This window comes from Melanotaenia boesemani, chromosome 19 (genome assembly GCF_017639745.1).
Source record: "Melanotaenia boesemani isolate fMelBoe1 chromosome 19, fMelBoe1.pri, whole genome shotgun sequence".
In the NCBI taxonomy this organism is placed as follows: Eukaryota; Metazoa; Chordata; class Actinopteri; order Atheriniformes; family Melanotaeniidae; genus Melanotaenia; species Melanotaenia boesemani.
In genome coordinates this window covers 28,525,967-28,543,812 of record NC_055700.1, presented here as the reverse complement: position 1 = coordinate 28,543,812, position 17,846 = coordinate 28,525,967, and the positions used below count along the sequence as shown (strand labels likewise).

At 39.9% G+C, this 17,846-nt stretch overlaps 1 protein-coding gene across 1 annotated transcript; it reads right to left on the bottom strand.

Moving 5' to 3' along the window:
* Positions 1 to 2,606: 2,606 nt before the first annotated feature.
* On the bottom strand, positions 2,607 to 16,027 carry tbc1d13 (TBC1 domain family, member 13). The gene is made up of 12 exons (XM_041969564.1): positions 15,606 to 16,027; positions 13,509 to 13,582; positions 13,379 to 13,419; positions 11,685 to 11,746; positions 10,845 to 10,944; positions 8,956 to 9,038; positions 8,714 to 8,873; positions 7,934 to 8,144; positions 7,622 to 7,785; positions 5,842 to 6,002; positions 5,700 to 5,757; positions 2,607 to 5,624 (listed from the first exon to the last, which is right to left on the bottom strand). Exons 1-12 carry the CDS (start codon positions 15,626 to 15,628, stop codon positions 5,559 to 5,561), a joined length of 1,203 nt encoding a protein of 400 aa, XP_041825498.1. The 5' UTR covers positions 15,629 to 16,027; the 3' UTR covers positions 2,607 to 5,558.
* Between the last annotated feature and the right edge of the window lie 1,819 nt (positions 16,028 to 17,846).

The window sequence follows — 17,846 nt, the reverse complement described above, 5'->3', positions numbered from 1 at the left end:
AATGTGCTTACAAAATAGAAACCATGCAAATAGCTGACAGAAGACAGGAAATATCGAATATCACCACCCACACGTTAGAAAAAGAAGAGGAGCATGGGAATATGATCAGTAACAGTCATTAAAAAAAAAGAAGAAATTAGAAAAAAAAATATTTTTGCACATAAAAAATACCTTCAAGTGTCTGTTTTGGTCAAACTGAACAGAACATTCGAGGCATTTATAGGGTGCTTTCATGGTTTCCTTCAATGTCAGGTAAGATAAAACATTACATGCACCTGATTTTCACTGCAACCTGGAGGTGGGTGGGAAGGGGTTACTTCCATGTCAGATTCACTACATTTTAAAATTTTACAAGTCTTTAAATTTCTAACAGCAAAATTTTATCAGCATTCTTTTATCTGAATAAAACTCTTCAGTTTTAATTATTTATAATTTTCAAATTTCTTTTCATTGTTAAAAATGTTCTAAAACCGAAGTTTAAAAATTTGAAATAAAAAGATTTCACACATTTGAAAGACCATGAATGACTAACGGTGGATTTTAAACGGTACGTATGATTTGTCTAATTTAGTCCAATTACAAATAGCAAAAATTCAATCTTAAAAACGTGAGGAGTGAAACTTTTCATTTATTTTCTGTACCACTTTGTCAAATTCAGTCGTGGGAAAGTTGGAGTCTATTCCAGCAATTAACAGGCGAGAGGCAGGTACACCTGGACAGGTCGCCAGTCCATCGCAGGGCCACACAGAGAGACAAACAACCACTAACACACTCCTAGGGAGAATTTAGTGACCAATTAGCCTAACATGCATGTGTTTGGATGGTGGGAGGAAGCCGGAGAAAGGCTGCTGTTCCAACCTCCCCCCCGGCCGAGGCTCGAACCAGCCACTTTTTTCTGAGGAGGCTGCGGTGATGACCATCACACCACCGTGCAGCCCAGGAGTTTAACCCAGATACAAAAATTCACAGAAGTGATTTCACTGCATAAAATGTTGCTGTTTGAAATTCAAATGCTTTTAAAACGATAACTGGTGAAACACATTCATTTTGGGGTCCCACAGCAACAACCAAAGCCCAAAAAGTCCCTGAAAAATGGCGATATCTCCCAGAAAAAAAAAAAAAAGCTGCAAACCCTTCCCTCCATCGCTTCCCATCTAGTTTCTCTCATAAACACCAGCTGAAGTCAACATATTTACAGGTAAACACTTCTGGAGCTTTTAGTTTGGGAGTTGTGGTAATTCACCAATTCATGATTTTCTACATCAGCAAACAGAAGCGGGAGAAAAATCTTATCGGTTCGGGTCTGAAAGCTGTTCCAAACACCATAAAATTCTCCTCTGTGTCCTATGAACTCTCCCCAAGTTCATTCAACATGGCTGAATGTAATGTGTGTGATGTGCTGGGTATTTGGCCGTGTAGCTGCAACTAAACCCAGGAACTGCCATCAGGAGGTTCTGTTTAACTAATCTGATGTCCACCTTCAGGTGGAGGAGAACCACTGGTGGCTCATTTGGCAACAAACAGTTTTTTACAGTTTGGATTAATTTTCTGACAAGACTCAGTGGATTTAAAGATCACAAATACGAAGTAAAACTTTGGTTCCAAAGAAGCCAGGTCTCAGTGTAAAATATAAATAAAAACAGGAACACAATGATTTTCATAATCTCATCAACCCCTATTTTATTTATTCCCAGTAGAACATAAATCATGATGACTGAAGAGGCCACCATCTACGGTGTACAATAGACCGAATGAGTCAAAGGGAATTTCTTTGTGGGGGGGACAGGGTTGGTTTTTAGTGGCCAGTTAGACCCGGAATCTCTGATGGTTCGGGGATGCTTCACAATGCTAGACTTCACCATGGAACTACTTCTAACAGATGCTGCCATCAGATTAACAATCAGCTGATATTTTCCATGAAAAAATGTCTGTAAACATGTGATATGTTGTTTATGCTCTACTGAGAATAAATTACAGGTTGATGAGATTCAGAAATCCTTGCATTCTATTTGTAGTCACATTTTACACAACATTCAGACTTTTTTGGAGTTGTGTTTGTACTAACATTTATCATGGCCTAGAACTGATATCTAGATAAAAACATAAGAAAATCATCAGATTAATGTAAACGCCCCAGTTACATCAGCCTTTAGGCTTTAATAATAAAATAATGTGGAGTTAAATAACTTCAGTTTAAATCCTTCCAAGGAAAATATATTTTCCTGCTAAACATCATGTTTGTCTGTGTCCTCCTCAAAATGTTCTATTAGTCAAAATCTGCAATATCCAACCAGTGTGAGCTGACTTCATGCTAACCAGCTTGCTGTAGGTAAACCAGGAGAACTGAGTGTGGTAGTTAAGTTAAAATTCCAAATATTATAATATATATACATCAAGTAAAGATTATGTGACCAGTAACAAAGAGAGAAAATAGTGTCATTAAGTTCCAACTGTCCAACTGAAGCTGAACATACAGTATAAACCGAGCCTGGAGAAAACCAACGGTCTTCTTCCAGTATTAACCCTTAACTAATAAGACTGAGCCAACACTGAACTCTGGTCCAGCTCTAAACAGAACACACTATCCACTATATAGAAACTACTGGTCACAAGTTTAACAGCCACATTTTTCCTGTTTTTTTTTTTTTTTTTTTTTTTTTATTAAAGCAGTTCAGGTGGTATAAAGGTGAGTGAAATACCAGAGCTTAAAAAGGGTAAGCTTCCACAAAACTGAAAAATGCAAATCGTGGAAAATTTTTTTCAATTTTTCAAGGAACAGGATGGGTTGTTGTTAACAACCTGAAGTCATTTTGCATCAGTGGAGGTGGATGGAGGCTTGAAAGTTGGTGCAGTTCCTCCAGGCGTCCCAACTTTCCTAGAAAACGTCCAACCTCACTGTTGTGAAGAAAGTTGTGTTAATATAAAAAAGGAGAGAAAAAGGTCATTAACAATGGAAGAGAGACAGACCATCATAACACTTAAAGGTGAAGGTCTGTCCTACAGAGAAGCTGCCAAGAAAGTCTAAATGTCCATCAGTCTCCTTCACCATCAGAAAGCTCAGAAACTCTCACAGATAGAGGTCTGGTAGAACCAGAGAGGTCTGGTAGAACCAAAGGTCTGGTAAAAACCAAAGAGGTCTGGTAGAACCAAAGAGGTCTGGTAGAACCAGAGAGGTCTGGTAGAACCAAAGAGGTCTGGTAGACCCAAAGAGGTCTGGTAGAACCAAAGGTCTGGTAAAAACCAAAGAGGTCTGGTAGAACCAAAGAGGTCTGGTAGACCCAAAGAGGTCTGGTAGAACCAAAGGTCTGGTAAAAACCAAAGAGGTCTGGTAGAACCAAAGAGGTCTGGTAGAACCAGAGAGGTCTGGTAGAACCAAAGAGGTCTGGTAGACCCAAAGAGGTCTGGTAGAACCAAAGGTCTGGTAAAAACCAAAGAGGTCTGGTAGAACCAAAGAGGTCTGGTAGACCCAAAGAGGTCTGGTAGAACCAAAGGTCTGGTAAAAACCAAAGAGGTCTGGTAGAACCAAAGAGGTCTGGTAGACCCAAAGAGGTCTGGTAGAACCAAAGAGGTCTGGTAGAACCAGAGAAGTCTGGTAGACCCAAAGAGGTGTGGTAGAACCAGAGAAGTCTGGTAGAACCAGAGAAGTCTGGTAGACCCAAAGCCAGCTCATGGCCAGAAAACTAGTTTCTGAGTCAACATCTTGGAGATTGGAAGGTCTGTTTTAGTTTCCATTGCAGACTAACTGAGACAAAGTTCTTCTCCACTGTCTTGCCGCATATCCGGGGTTGGGTTGCGGGGGCAGCTGCCTAAGCAGAAAAGCGCAGACTTCCCTCTCCCCGGCCACTTCTTCCACTCATCCAGGGTTATCCTGGGGCGTTCCCAGGTCAGCCGAGAAATGTAGCTCCTCCAGTGTGTTCTGGGAAAGTCTCGTTCTTTTGGTCACTACCCACAACTGGTGACAATAGCTGAGGGTAGGAACGTAGATCTACTGGTAAATCGAGAGTTTAGCCATCTTGCTCAGCTCCTTCTTCACCACAACAGACCCATATAGAGCCTACATCACTGCAGACGCTGCACCGATCCACCTGTCCATCTCCCGCTCCAAACTTCCCTCAACAGTGAGCAAGACCCCAAGACACTAACTCCTCCTCTGGGGGTAGGACCTCATTCCCGAGCTGGAGAGGACCCTCTACCCTTTTTCAGCAGAGGACTACGGTTTTGGATTTAGAGGTGATGATTCTCATCCCAACTGCTTCACACACACAGGTGTGTATCGCTCCAGTGATAGCTGGAGATCACGGCCTGATGAGGTCAACAGAACCACATCATCTGCAAAGAGCAGAGACCCCATCCTGGCTTAGAAAACATTTTAGTTAATAAATGGATTCAGGATTTCTTTGTTCGCTTCATGATTTCTTTGTTCTATGCTTTTATTTCAGAGTACAATGAGACTTTGAACTGCTTAAATTTCAGAATTAAAAACAGGAAAAACTAGGATGTTCTAAAACTTTTAACTGGTAGCGCCTTTATTGAACTTATTTTTGTTAACTACTAATATATTTGTGTCTCTGTGAATATCTATAACATAATTTCTATCATTTGTTGTCTCATTTCTGTCTTTGTGGATGTTGTGTGTAATGAAATAAGCTTCTTAAATAAAATGACCAACAACCAACCAGAAAACACAGATTCTACCAGATTGGATGTTTTCCTCAGCTCATGGTTCATTTCAATGACAAAATTCTGCATTCTGGCAGCGTTAAACATAAACACAAGTCATCGTCTCCTTTCCCCACTGCTTCACTGTCAGTGACCGGAAGTGAACCCATGTTATGGAGCTCTAACCCATTCAAAAAACTAAAACTCTTTAAATTGGTGAACTTGAGTGAATAAAAATGTTTAATGAACCAGAACAGTTCACACACCGTATGTGTGAACTGTGGTGTGTTCAGATAAAAGTGATCTCTAATCCAACACTGAGGTTCCTCACTTCATATTTATTTAACCTGGAACACTGTCTGTTTTCACATCAGTAAACAGATAAGGCATACATGTCTGCTCGATTAAAAAATGATCAACATCTGAAAATAAAAACCTTTAAAGAAAAAAACATTTTTTCAGCCTCACTTCACATAAAACTGCAGAAGGATTTGGGCTTCATTCTCGGCTCCATGGTTGAACATTTTCCGCTAAACTTAGGTTGGTAGTGTTGGGTTACTGTGGCTCCTTCTCCCTCACATGATCACTGGAAACGGTGTTTTTCAAGCACAAAATGTCTCCATGGGAGAAACAGCTGTGAGAGGAGGAAAAAGCGCCTTTTCCCGTAACACATGATAAAAACAAGTGGTACCCCCGTTCCTTGTCAGGGAGCGGATGTTTCAGCCAGTCTTTCAGCTTTCCTCAGCAGTCTTCCGATGGCCAAACAACAGACATTGAGTTAAAATGTAGTATGCAGGGTTTTCCCTGTAAGGTCCGTCCACAACACTTTCTTTTGAACTTTTATCTCGAACCTACCAGACCTACCAGTCAGGGAAGGCTGGAGGAAAACCGGGATCAGGTTAGGAGTTATCCTGCAACTCTTTGGCCTTGGTCAGAATGGTGTGGACATCTGAGATGGGGTAATCCTAAAAGGAAAACAAGGTAAAAATAAACATCTGCAATATGAACTTTGTGATTTTAATGACCCTCTGTGGACCTACCTGTAGTAACCTCATATTCACCGTAAAGTCTCCCGCCAGTAAGTCACTCCGGATGAGACTATGGACAGAAAAGTCAAGAAGATGATTGACAGGAAGAATCACAAGCATCAGTTCTGTTAGGAGCAAAGTCTGGAAGCCTCACATAAGCATGGCACAGCAGACCAGGATGAGGAAGTGGAACCGGTCCTGGTCAGAAAACAGGGTGTCCCAGATACGGATGACATCTGGCAGGAGAAACTCCTGGGATAACAAGAGGGTGAGCCAGCGGAATGTGAAGTACTGAGGTTTGATGTTCTGCTCTTCCTGTGTGGACAGAAACCAGGACAGGACACCACATCCATCCATCAGTCTGGGACATAAATACAGCTTTAAAAGCATCAGCACCAACACTTGAATTCAAATTTAGTCTCCGTACACCAGGGCTGTGCATCTTCACTTGTTTCACGATTCGATTACGATTACTTGTCAACAACTCGATTCAGCGATGCATCACGATGCGTTGCATCCTCAGTTTTCTTCATCACTGTACACTGTTTTCTTGCCAATGGTATTTTCCATAGATGCTAGCCTTGAGGATTGAACCAGTAAACTTCTAGCTGTGAGCCAGCTGTGCTAACCAGCACACCACTGTGCAGCCCAAGACTATCTGGTAAATCCACAATGATCCATGATAACATCATTATTTAACACATTTCATCATAAAAACATCACCATCACTACTATGTTGCTAAGAGACCTCTATTTAGACCTGGACATGATGATGAAGCCACTTCCTGTCCGACTTTCCACCAATCAGAGAGCTTAGATTGACGGTAACGTCCAATCAGGAGCAGCCAAAGATCAACCAGTGAGCAGAAAGTTCTATGTGTGTCTGAAAAGTAGAAAAATGATAAATAAAGCCAAGAAGATGTTTTTGATGCACGGTGGCGTTAAAAAGCAGCTGAGCTGGAGTTGGTTTTGTGAGGATAGCAGGTAAACAGTAGCAGGAATAACCACACAGCTTTGCTAGTTCCAGCTGAGTCCTGTGTCTGCTTCACCACTGCTGGGTAAAGCAAAGGGAGCTCACCCTGAAACTAGCTGCAGCTTCACCCAGGAGTAACCACCTCTCCTCCGCCTCCTGATCTCGGTGTGGAAGCGGAAAGTTTAGCAGCTGTTTCTGCAGGAGTTTTCACCGACAGTGGAGGCAACTGACCAGAACAGCACAGGTTACTAAACCCTCAGAAATTTTGCTCAAGGAGCAAAAAGACCTGACGGAATAACAAGGAAAAGATCTGGCTTTGTTATTGCTGAACACTCCTGTGGGTGCGGTGTTTAGCTCACGTAGCATAGCAGGTGCCCCTCAAAGCCAGCCCCATCTTTCTGACCCACTGTCTCATCTACCTGCTGAACAATAAAAGGACACTTGAGCCCACACAATGTTAAAAAATAATGTTAAAAAACACTTGTTTATGGAACACACACAATATATGGATTTCCATTTGGAGATCAAGATTTTTTGTTTTTCATTACTGAAGACACCATGATGATGTAACAACTAATCAACTTATCGCCTGACTTAAAAAAAAAAAAAAAAAAAAATCACCTAAATGCCCTAGTTGGCAATAAATTTACATTTCTTGTTATGGTTGGCCTTTATGGCGCTACATCTATATATAATTCATTTTACATCATTTTAGCTTCATAATCTGACAACTGAGCCTGTCCTGAAAAAATCATGTCTGGATGTTAACTGGGAATAAAAGGTTTTAGCTCCTACCTGCAATTTTATATATAATTTAAAAAAGGAAACAGAGGGACCAATAAACAGCAAAAAAGTGGCTTGGAGTTTCAAGAGCTACATTATTTTTCCTAAACTGGTCTCTTAAGTCAGCATGGATCACCTTTTCTCTCTAAACAGGAGCTTCTGAAAGCTCTGGTCTTACCAGCTTGATGTAGAGCTCCAGGTCTTTGTCTTTCAGCATGGAGTAAACACTCTCCATCTTGTAAGTGATGCCACACTGAGAGTCGTCCAGGCTCTTGATGAAGTTGTCTCTGTTCTCCGACATCAGGTTGGTGAAACAGAAGAAGGTATCTGCTTCAGCGTGTTCTGTACAGCAGAGTTAGATTCCACATTATATCACCTCAACTCCAAGTTTTAAACTGTCCAACAAAGTTGATTTTATTTACTGCAAAGCTGCTCCAAGTCAAGTGTAGGATGTGCTTAACATTTGTGTGTTTATTTCCAGTTTACAGACCTTTCCACTGACTGTTGGGGTCTGTGGCAAACGTGTAGTAAATTGGCCCAACAATCTCATTCATGCCCTGTACATAAGCAATCCCAGGATTGAGTTTAGCGTAGATGAAGAGGATCCGTTCCACCACCTCCCAGTGAGCTTCACTGCCATTGGGAAGCACCTCGTATTCATTGGATGGATACAGGTTTAGAGCCTTTCCAGGAGAGCTCACCTAAGAGAAGAAAAAGAAAATTGTTCAACTGTTAATGTGATCAGAAACAGGAAGATATGAAGAATGATGGTGCCAATGCCGATGTTAGCATTAGAAATACTGATCCTACCAAAAGTAAGGGGATTCGGATCTGCGACTATTTCTGTCTGAACACCATCTGATACCAATTAAACAAAATCATAATTCTTTTATACTACCAACACCCCCACACACATATGGAAAGTTTCACAATCTTGTGTGACAACTATTTTCAATTGGTAGGCAAAGAAGCAGCTGCACACGAGTCACTGTTATTCTAACATTTAGCATTAGCATTAGGTTAGCAATTTGCTGTCATTATTTAGAGAATCCCACTAGCAAAACAGCGACACGCCCAAGACGCAGGGCTGAAGTTTCCAGAGTTTCCAAAGTTTCCAGCTCTATGATAACGTTCTCTGGACTAGAAAAGCTTGAGTTTAACACCTTGCATGTTTTGTGTGTGGTAAGGAAAGTCCAACCTGCTTAACTCCGCGGGCTAAAGGAAGCGGATGAGCGTCCTGTCCTGACCATGTTCAGTAAAGGTGACTTACGTTGGTGACTCCACTGCGGTTTCGGTTTACAGTTTGTGCTTTCAGGGTAGTTTGTTCAACTCGTCGACGCAGCGTCTCATAATCATTCTGAGGGTCCAAGATAAGCTGGCAAGGATATTCTGTCGGACGCTGGAAGAACGCCATGTCTGGGTAAAGCCGCCTGAAAACAACAACTTTCAGTCATCTGATGTGCTGGGAAACTTTACTGGAAAAAAACCAAGAGATCCAGAATGAAGTCCTACCTCACATCTTTATCAATCTGAAGCAAAATCTCATTATCCTTGAAGTAGGTGTTCCACCGGCTGTCTGGGTTGGGATTTAGAGGCTGTAAACACACACAAATACAAAAATAAACATTATTTACTGTCCTCCTCTTGAGAGAAGGTCAAATAAGTGACTTTTTCACAAAACCTTATCATTTGAAACCAATTTCAGACATTTTAGGACAAAAATCAACTAGACTGGAGAATAAAAACCACACGAACCAATGCACTGATGAGAAACAGACATGCTCTAATCAATATAACAGCTCTGTTTATACACCACTGGGTGTCTGATCAATCAATCAATCGGAATTTATAAATACAGCACTTTCCATACAAATTTATAACTCAATGTGTTTTACAGAAATAACAGAAAAAGCAGTCATGTGATGTAATGTCTGCTGCATCACATCTGCTTCTCCGCGTCACGCGTCTAATGCTCCAAGTGATGCGTCTGCTGCACCGCGTTAAAACTGCTGCACCACATAATACATAAAGATTACGTTTGAACTGTAACGACAGATCAATAGCATGAGTAAAAGTTTGTTTCTTTATGCAATAAAAAAGAAAAGATTCATTTTAATTTCTTTGCATTGTGACAGCCCTAATTAAAACCTAATGGCATAATGACCTATAAGCAGTGACCACATGATTTTCTACATTTACAATGTTGGGAAATTACTTAATGAAGAACAATCATGATGATTGTGAAATCGTGATTATTTCTTTGACAATAATTGTATAAATAAAATCTAATTGTTAGTTATGAATCTGCATAATTGCAAGAGAGAGTCTGACCTGCTGTATGAGCCCTGAGATCCACAGAGTTAGTTTTTAGGGCAATAAACATTCAGTTTTCCAGTATCAGGAACTGTTTAATTCCATCATTGTAATAAGCATCTGTATCACGATGCTCAGCATCATCAGTGTCTTCATCTCCTTGCAGAAGCAGATCTGACCTGAGTCAGAGGTAGAGTCTGTTTTTCATTAAGTTCTGGAAGGTCAGGAAGAAAAGTAGATTTTTATAGATCTGAATAGAAGTGATTGTTAAATCAGAAGTGAAACTGTCTCATATTGATTTCTTGATTCTGAATCTGATCCTAATCACATGGCTGAATTGTGATCTCATTAAAACATCAAATCATTTCTAATGAATGAAGATGATGTATTCTGTTCAAACTTGGCATTCTTAACACTGGAAAATAATTTTCCTTGTTTGGATAAAGTTTTATTCACTCCATTAAAACTAACAGTGACAGCTGCACTGAATTGGGCCTGATGTCCAACTTTAATCAGAGAGTCTTTTTTCCGTCAACAATCTGTAATCTGAGTGAAAAAGTTTAACTGCTTGAAGGAAAAAGGTCATACACCCAGGCCTGTCCCGATAACAAATTTTGCTGTGTGAAAAATCTTCTCAGAATTTATCGCGAAAAACGATAATATCGCGCAAAGCGATAATGTCATTTTGAGACCATTTTCAACTAATATAATGACAATGCCATAAGAATGCAAGTACACCCTTTCAAAGATCAATAAACTTTAAATTCTAAAGAACATTTTACACTGGAACTGGAAGAAATTTTAAATAAAACAATAAATAGAACAGACTTTCAGTCTCATTAACAATGAATGAAAGCCAAACACAACCAAACGCTATAAGTATGATAAAGATGTAAAAAGAGAGAAAAAAAAATGATTGCAGCAAATTTATTGTTAATTTTTTCTTGCCGTGCAATGAATTGACTTATCGCAACAGGTCTACATACACCACACAATGGCAGCAGCCACTTAGTTCTTTTTATCTCAGATTCACTGGTGAGTTAATCCTCATTTCAGTTCCTAGCTGCAGTGAAGCAGAGCAGACTTACGTGGTCCTCCATCGTTACATCTTCCCTGGAAAGGCCCAGGTTGGCTTTGGCAATGCCTGGCTGGATGATCATCTCTTTTAGGAACTGGGAGTACACTTCCCTGTGAAACAAAGACAACACTGAAAGGTTTTTATTTATTATTAATAATTATTAGTATTATATGTTATCCTAATTAGTTATGTAACAATAACTAAACTAATCTCATGTATAATTGGTGTGTTTTAAGCTATGATCCATCCAGGGAGTATTCATAGTATTTCTTCTATCACAGACTTTTTCAAGCATAGATTATATTAGATTTTTATGTCAGAAAATTCCACAAAATGTACCTTATTATGACAAATAGATAAAGTTAGTTTGAAAATTTTGCTAATTTATGAATGAAAAAAAAATCCATTTTGGAATGAGAAATAAAAGCTAAATGAAAAATATTTATCTCCAGAGAGAAACTAAAATAAAACGATAAAACATAAAACATTTCTTTGCGCTGGTTTTTAAAAACTCGACATTTATTTTACCTTTGTTTTTATGTTTTATCATGTTTGAATTATTGTTTTGTTTCATTGTACAGAACTTTGTAGTAAATGTGTATAATTAAACTAAATTTGACTATTTGACATTATAATTAAAAAATTCTAAACTGTGTAAAACAGAAGTTATTTTCTTTTTCCACCGAAGGAGCTTCACTCTGACTACTTGTGTTTACCAAGCTAACAGCATTAGCTGAAGCTAACTGATAGCACCTGATTTTGTTGTTGCTCACTGACTTCAAATAAAGATTTTCTAAACAAACGTGAGTCTTCAGACTCTAGAGCTGTCTGATCAAGTGTGTCTACTCACCTCTGCTTTTTCAGGAAAGACTCCCATAATGTCTGATCCAGAGGAAGGTAGTTAAGGAGGATCTGGAAAGAAACACAAGGTCAGGAAGACAGAAAAAGCCACAACATTGAAGTTTCCCATAATCACATTTATCTCATCAGGACTTTATCTAAAATTAGTTAACACAAAAAGCATCACATGCAGGACTGGCAGGAAGGAGGACAATGTAGGAGCCATAAAGAGGTCTAGAATTAAAGATGAACCGGGGCTATATTTCATGCCACAGTGTCTCTGGAAATATTTTCTCTGGAGTAATCCGATTTGATCAAGAGAGACAAGCTGCCGGCTATTAGGACAGTGAGGGACGAGTGGGAAGAGAAAATTCCACTAAAACCCAGAACCACATGTCACAGTGGATGAAAGGCTAGCGGCAGCCCAACAAGGTCTACTGAAGCCCAGCGAAGCCCAATGAAGCCCAACGAGGTCCAACGAAGCCCAACGAAGCCCAACGAGGCCCAACGAAGCCCAACGAGGCCCAACGAGGCCCAACAAAGCCCAACAAAGCCTAACGAGGCCCAACAAAGCCCAACAAAGCACAACGAAGCCTAACAAAGCCCAACAGAGCCCAACGAGGCCCAACAAAGCCCAACAAAGCACAACGAAGCCTAACAAAGCCCAACAGAGCCCAACGAGGCCCAACAAAGCCCAACAAAGCACAACGAAGCCTAACAAAGCCCAACAGAGCCCAACGAGGCCCAACAAAGCCCAACAAAGCCCAACGAGGCCCAACAAAGCACAACGAAGCCTAACAAAGCCCAACAGAGCCCAACGAGGCCCAACAAAGCCCAACAAAGCACAACGAAGCCTAACAAAGCCCAACAAAGCCCAACGAGGCCCAACAAAGCACAACGAAGCCTAACAAAGCCCAACAAAGCCCAACGAGGCCGAAAGAAGCCCTACGAGGCCCAACGAGGCCCAACAAAGCCTAACGAAGCCCAACAAAGCCCAATGAGGCCCAACGAGGCCCAACGAAGCCCAACGAAGCCCAACGAGGCCCAACGAAGCCCAACGAAGCCCAACGAGGCCCAACGAAGCCCAACGAAGCCCAACAACGCACAACGAAGCCTAACGAGGCCCGACAAGGCCCAACAAAGCCCAACGAAGCCCAACAACGCACAACGAAGCCTAACGAGGCCCAACAAAGCTCAACAAAGCCCAACAAAGCACAACGAAGCCCAACGAGGCCCAACGAGGCCCAGCAAAGCCCTGCAAAGCCCAACGAAGCCCAGCAAAGCCCAACAAAGCACAACGAAGCCTAACGAGGCCCAACAAAGCCCGACGAAGCCCAATGAGGCCCAGCAAAGCCCAATGAGGCCGTTTGTCTTCAAAACCAGATAAAAACAGCAGAAAAATCTGGTCAAAATTAAATTCATGTACAGAAAAAAAACTGTCATTTAAAGCTTTTGTATTTTATATGCAGGTGTGAGTTTTAATCCAGTTTTAACCACCCTATACCTATTATTGCAAATATTAAAGGACAAACCACTGTACCAAAAATATATTATTAATTATTATTACTGGAGTTAATGAACTGTGTTTATTGGTATTTTTATTTCTGACACCTTTGGATAATCAAACATGGCCCAGGTGAGCATCGCTGGTGTTCCTGAAAACAAACCTAACAGGTGGGTTAACTCAGAGGGAGGGAAACTTACTTTCCAGCAAAGTGCTCGTATTCCTCCTTCAAATGGGACTCCTGTTTTAAATAAAGCAGAGCATGGTCAGAATAAATATATAAAAACTTTATATAAAGATTACAAGCATGTAAAAACAAGAGGAGATTACCATTGAAGCACAGCTCTCTCAGAGTCTTCAGGTTTATGGTTTCCTCACTCAAGGCTACTTTGAACTCTTGTATTCTGACATAAGAAGATAAAAAACAATGATTAGCGACAAAAAGTCAAACTGTAAACAGTCTACATGAGACGTGTTATATCTGTGTGTCATCAGGCATTTTGATAAACTGCTGCTGCAAACCAGTCCAACAGTGGAGCAGATTATTCCCACAGAAGACACAGATTATACTGGGGACATCAGGATGAGTCAATATTTAGCCTGAAATGGATGTTGTTAGATGCCATGAGAAAATATACGCTATTAAAACACAAAAATAGAATCCATCAGGCTTCACCAAGCGCTTGGACTTTATTTACCCATTTTTTATTCCTGCAGGTGAAGTAGGTGCCTTTTTGTTTTGAGGAGTGGTCACATGGCATCCAAACGGCCTCCTATGAGCAACATTGTAGGGTTTTCTAAATCAACAGATATGGATGTGTTTGTGAGGGTGAAGACACGGGCTTTGCTACAGTCACTGCTAAGGCTTCGACTAAATACTCTGCATATGTACCCGTCCCATCTATTAGTAAGAATAATATCAATTAATGGCCCTGAGACAGACTGGCGACCTGTCCAGGTAGATCCTGCCTCTCGCCTGTTAAAGCTGGGACAGGGTCCAGATCCCCACGACCCTGAACTGGAGACACGGTAGGACGGAAGGACGGGAGGGAAGAAGGGAGGGCGAGAAAACTGTTAATGTGTCGGATAGGACTAAGTTAGTGTTGCATCTGGCAGGGGTCTCTTTAGGTCTCTTTAAGTCTCTGGTTCTGCTGCCCAGCAGATGCTGCAAAGCTGACTGAACTTTCCACAACAGACTGATAGAAGATATGAAACATTTTAGATCAGACTTTGAAGGATCTCAGCTTCTTCCAGAAGCAGTCTGCTCTGTCCTTTCTTCTAGATGCTCCTGTGTTGCATTTCCTTGCGGTGGACTGGAGGATGGTGCTTCTGTGAAATGAACAACACATCTAAACGTTTCTACACTTCATTCATTGTCCACTGTCACGAAACTCAGTGGGTGATGAAGATCCATACACAACCACAACAGGTAGTTCTTATTCTATTCTGTAGTCATCTAGCAGACGCTTTTCTCCAAAGCGACTTACAGCTGAAGGTGGTTAGGCAGACATGTTTTTAGCTGTGTTGTTTATTCCACAGATGCTCCATGCTACCAGTTCAACCTGCTTGTAAAGGTGTCCAATCATCCATAACACAATACCAGCTGGGATTATTAAAGAGGAGAACTAATGCACCGAACACTCATTTACTGGCTTTTTGTGTCAAGTTTATTTTACATTGTGTTTGCATATAGTGATTACATAGCCTGCCTGCTGAACCATGCCTAAACAGTAATGTTTATTCTGGAACAATTTGCTGATCATAAAATAAGGCCTGTAGCATACTTCAATAATCAATCAATAACAGTTTAAAATTCCTGAGCAAATAAGTAAATATTATTGATGTGCATAGGAAATATTTGGGCTTGGGGTCAATTAATGTTTACTTAAGCTAGGAGATAAGGTCTGTTCAATCATTTTAGTCCATCAATGCGTTGATACTTTATCAAGAAGGTGCTCACGTCTTCATGGTTTGGTTAATTTGAACTGTATTTAAATCATGTGAGACTCAGCAGACATTTCAACGCGAAATAATGCTCATTTGTTTGGAGCTATTCTGGATAAAAACATGTCAGCACAATCGACCAGCTGGATTCCTGCTAATTGTTAGCCACTTGGAGGATGTGTCAGCTGATGTGCTAACAGGGACTTAATGTGGCTCCTTCCATAAACTAATTTACTATATTGTCGTGAAAAATCCACCTACAGGCCCAGTACCCTAACAAAAATGTGATATTCTGAATTAAAGTAAAGCAAATAGTAATTAGGACACATCTGTTCCTGTAAGTGTCGCCTAAAAGCCAAACTTAGCTTGTATTCAGTTAGCTGAGCTGCCCGCTGCTAGCTGAACAATGCTAGTTTTCGGTTATGATGCTAGCTGTTGACACTCTTCATCTGTGTGCATGACAAAGACAGCGACGGGTCTCACCTGTTCCTGTAAGCCGTAGACATGTTTGGAGAGGCGACGTTGTTTTCCTTCCACTGTCTCCAAAAGGGATAAATTGTTGGTCAGAGGGAAGTCCTCTTGTCACTTCCGTCTTCACAGCTAAACTGTGAGCAGAGTAGACACCGCGGACTGGTGACTGATCTGGAGTCAACCTCCAGGTCCCTGGTTCACAAGCTGCTGCAGCTCATTCAGACATCACTTGTCCCCCAGTCAACACCTTTTTAGCACAACCTTCATGTCACACGTAACTGATGTTAGCAAAAGGTAGACATTAAATACCCTTACTGTTGTAACAGATGTGAAGTTGATAATCGATTTCCCAAACAAATAAGTAGAATAGGGAGTTTTTAAAAAGTGGTTGCTGCTTCGCCTCTGAGCATTTTTGTACAGTATGCTTCTCTGTTGAGGGTGTCCGACCTCATGTCAGCCACCAGGGGGCAGTAGAGCTCCACATTTCTGCCATCTTGGCCAGGGCACCGTTCTAACAGGTTCTTACCTCAACCCGTTTGTATACCTGGTAAATTAAAGGTGAAATAAAAATAAAATAAATTAAAATGCCTTTTATTCATGCAGTAAAGTGAGGCTGTTTATATGGAAAAGCAGAGGGGCAATACATATATTTAAACATATAAAGGTGTGCATATAATGTAGAATGTAGAAACAGAGAAATTAAGGAAAATGCTAATAAAAGATAAAGTAATTGATGCTCCTCCATGTGTTTTTTATTTGTACCAATTACTTTTCCAGCCTTTTGTTGCTCCTGTTCCAAATTTTTCCAGACATGTTGCTGCATCAGATTCACTATCAGCTCATATTTTCCATCACATGACAAAATGTCTCAGTTTCAACATCTGATATTTATCTTCTACTGGAAATAAAATATGAGTTGATGAGATTTGAAAATAACTGTATTCTGGTAATATTTACATTTTACACAGAGGAACAACTCATACTCATCTAACAATGGTCCGTTGTTTAATGAGCTGGATGATAAACCACACACCTCCTCTTGAATCTGTGGTTTGATCAGAGCCCGTTCCAGACCTGGAGTAGGTTTTTCTGGGGAGGATAATAGAGTCCCTGCTCATTGATTATCCCTTTTTATACAAGGTTTAATGGTCATTCTCATTCAGTTTTAAGAGGACACTGACATAACTTTCAATATTTTTTATCATATTTTACCCAATATTAAGTTACATTTCATTAAGGTAAGGCAGAGGCACAAGGTGGAACACTAGGCTGAGGCTGTTATTACACGAGTCTCAAAACAGAAAGTTCTTACTTTAAGACAACAATGTTTTATGTGGTACATCTGAGCGTCTGGAGCATCCTGACTTTAAAACACCACAAACTGACCTGTAGTGGGAGTGACACAAAGCAGAAAAGCTGTACAACAGCTGGCTGAAATAAAATAAGATTAAATTAAAAATACCTGAGGGAAAGTGTAAGTACTATTAGATGAAATAAAACAAAGTAATAATAATGGTAATTACAACAATAGCCTGGCCAAGACAGCAGCAGCACAAAGAACAAAAATAATTATGTAAATTAACACATTTAACAGGAACTAAAACACAATCAAAGATAAAAGTTACAAAGACAAGATCTAAAACAAATTTAAAAATAGTATTCAAATAAAATAATAATTATTATAATTTATATGATAATAATAATAATAATAAGAAGAAATGTTCATTTCTGATTAATCTAAAATGCCAATAACATAAATCAAAATGTGAAAACAGTAAATAGATAGATAGATAGATAGATAGATAGATAGATAGATAGATAGATAGATAGATAGATAGATAGATAGATAGATAGATAGATAGATAGATAGATAGATAGACTACCCTGACTACAAAGTATTTGGTGTAATTACATGCCAGTAGGTGTAATGTAGTATTTTCTGCAGCATTTAAAGTTTTTTTTTCAGTACTAGCACTAAATAACAATAGCTTCTATCTAATATATAAGAGAAAAAGAAAAGTATTGTTAATATTAGTAGACTTTGTGTTTGTTGATTAATTATTATCATTTTTTGTTCATTGCAATTTCCTTCTTGGATGAATATAATATTTATGATGATGATGATGATGATGATGATGACTATTATTATTATTATTATTATTGTTGTTGTTGTTGTTTTCGTTGTTGTGAGAGGTGGAGGGACATGGGGTAACAGGAAAAAAAACACACAAAAAAGAAAGATGATGGAGGGCA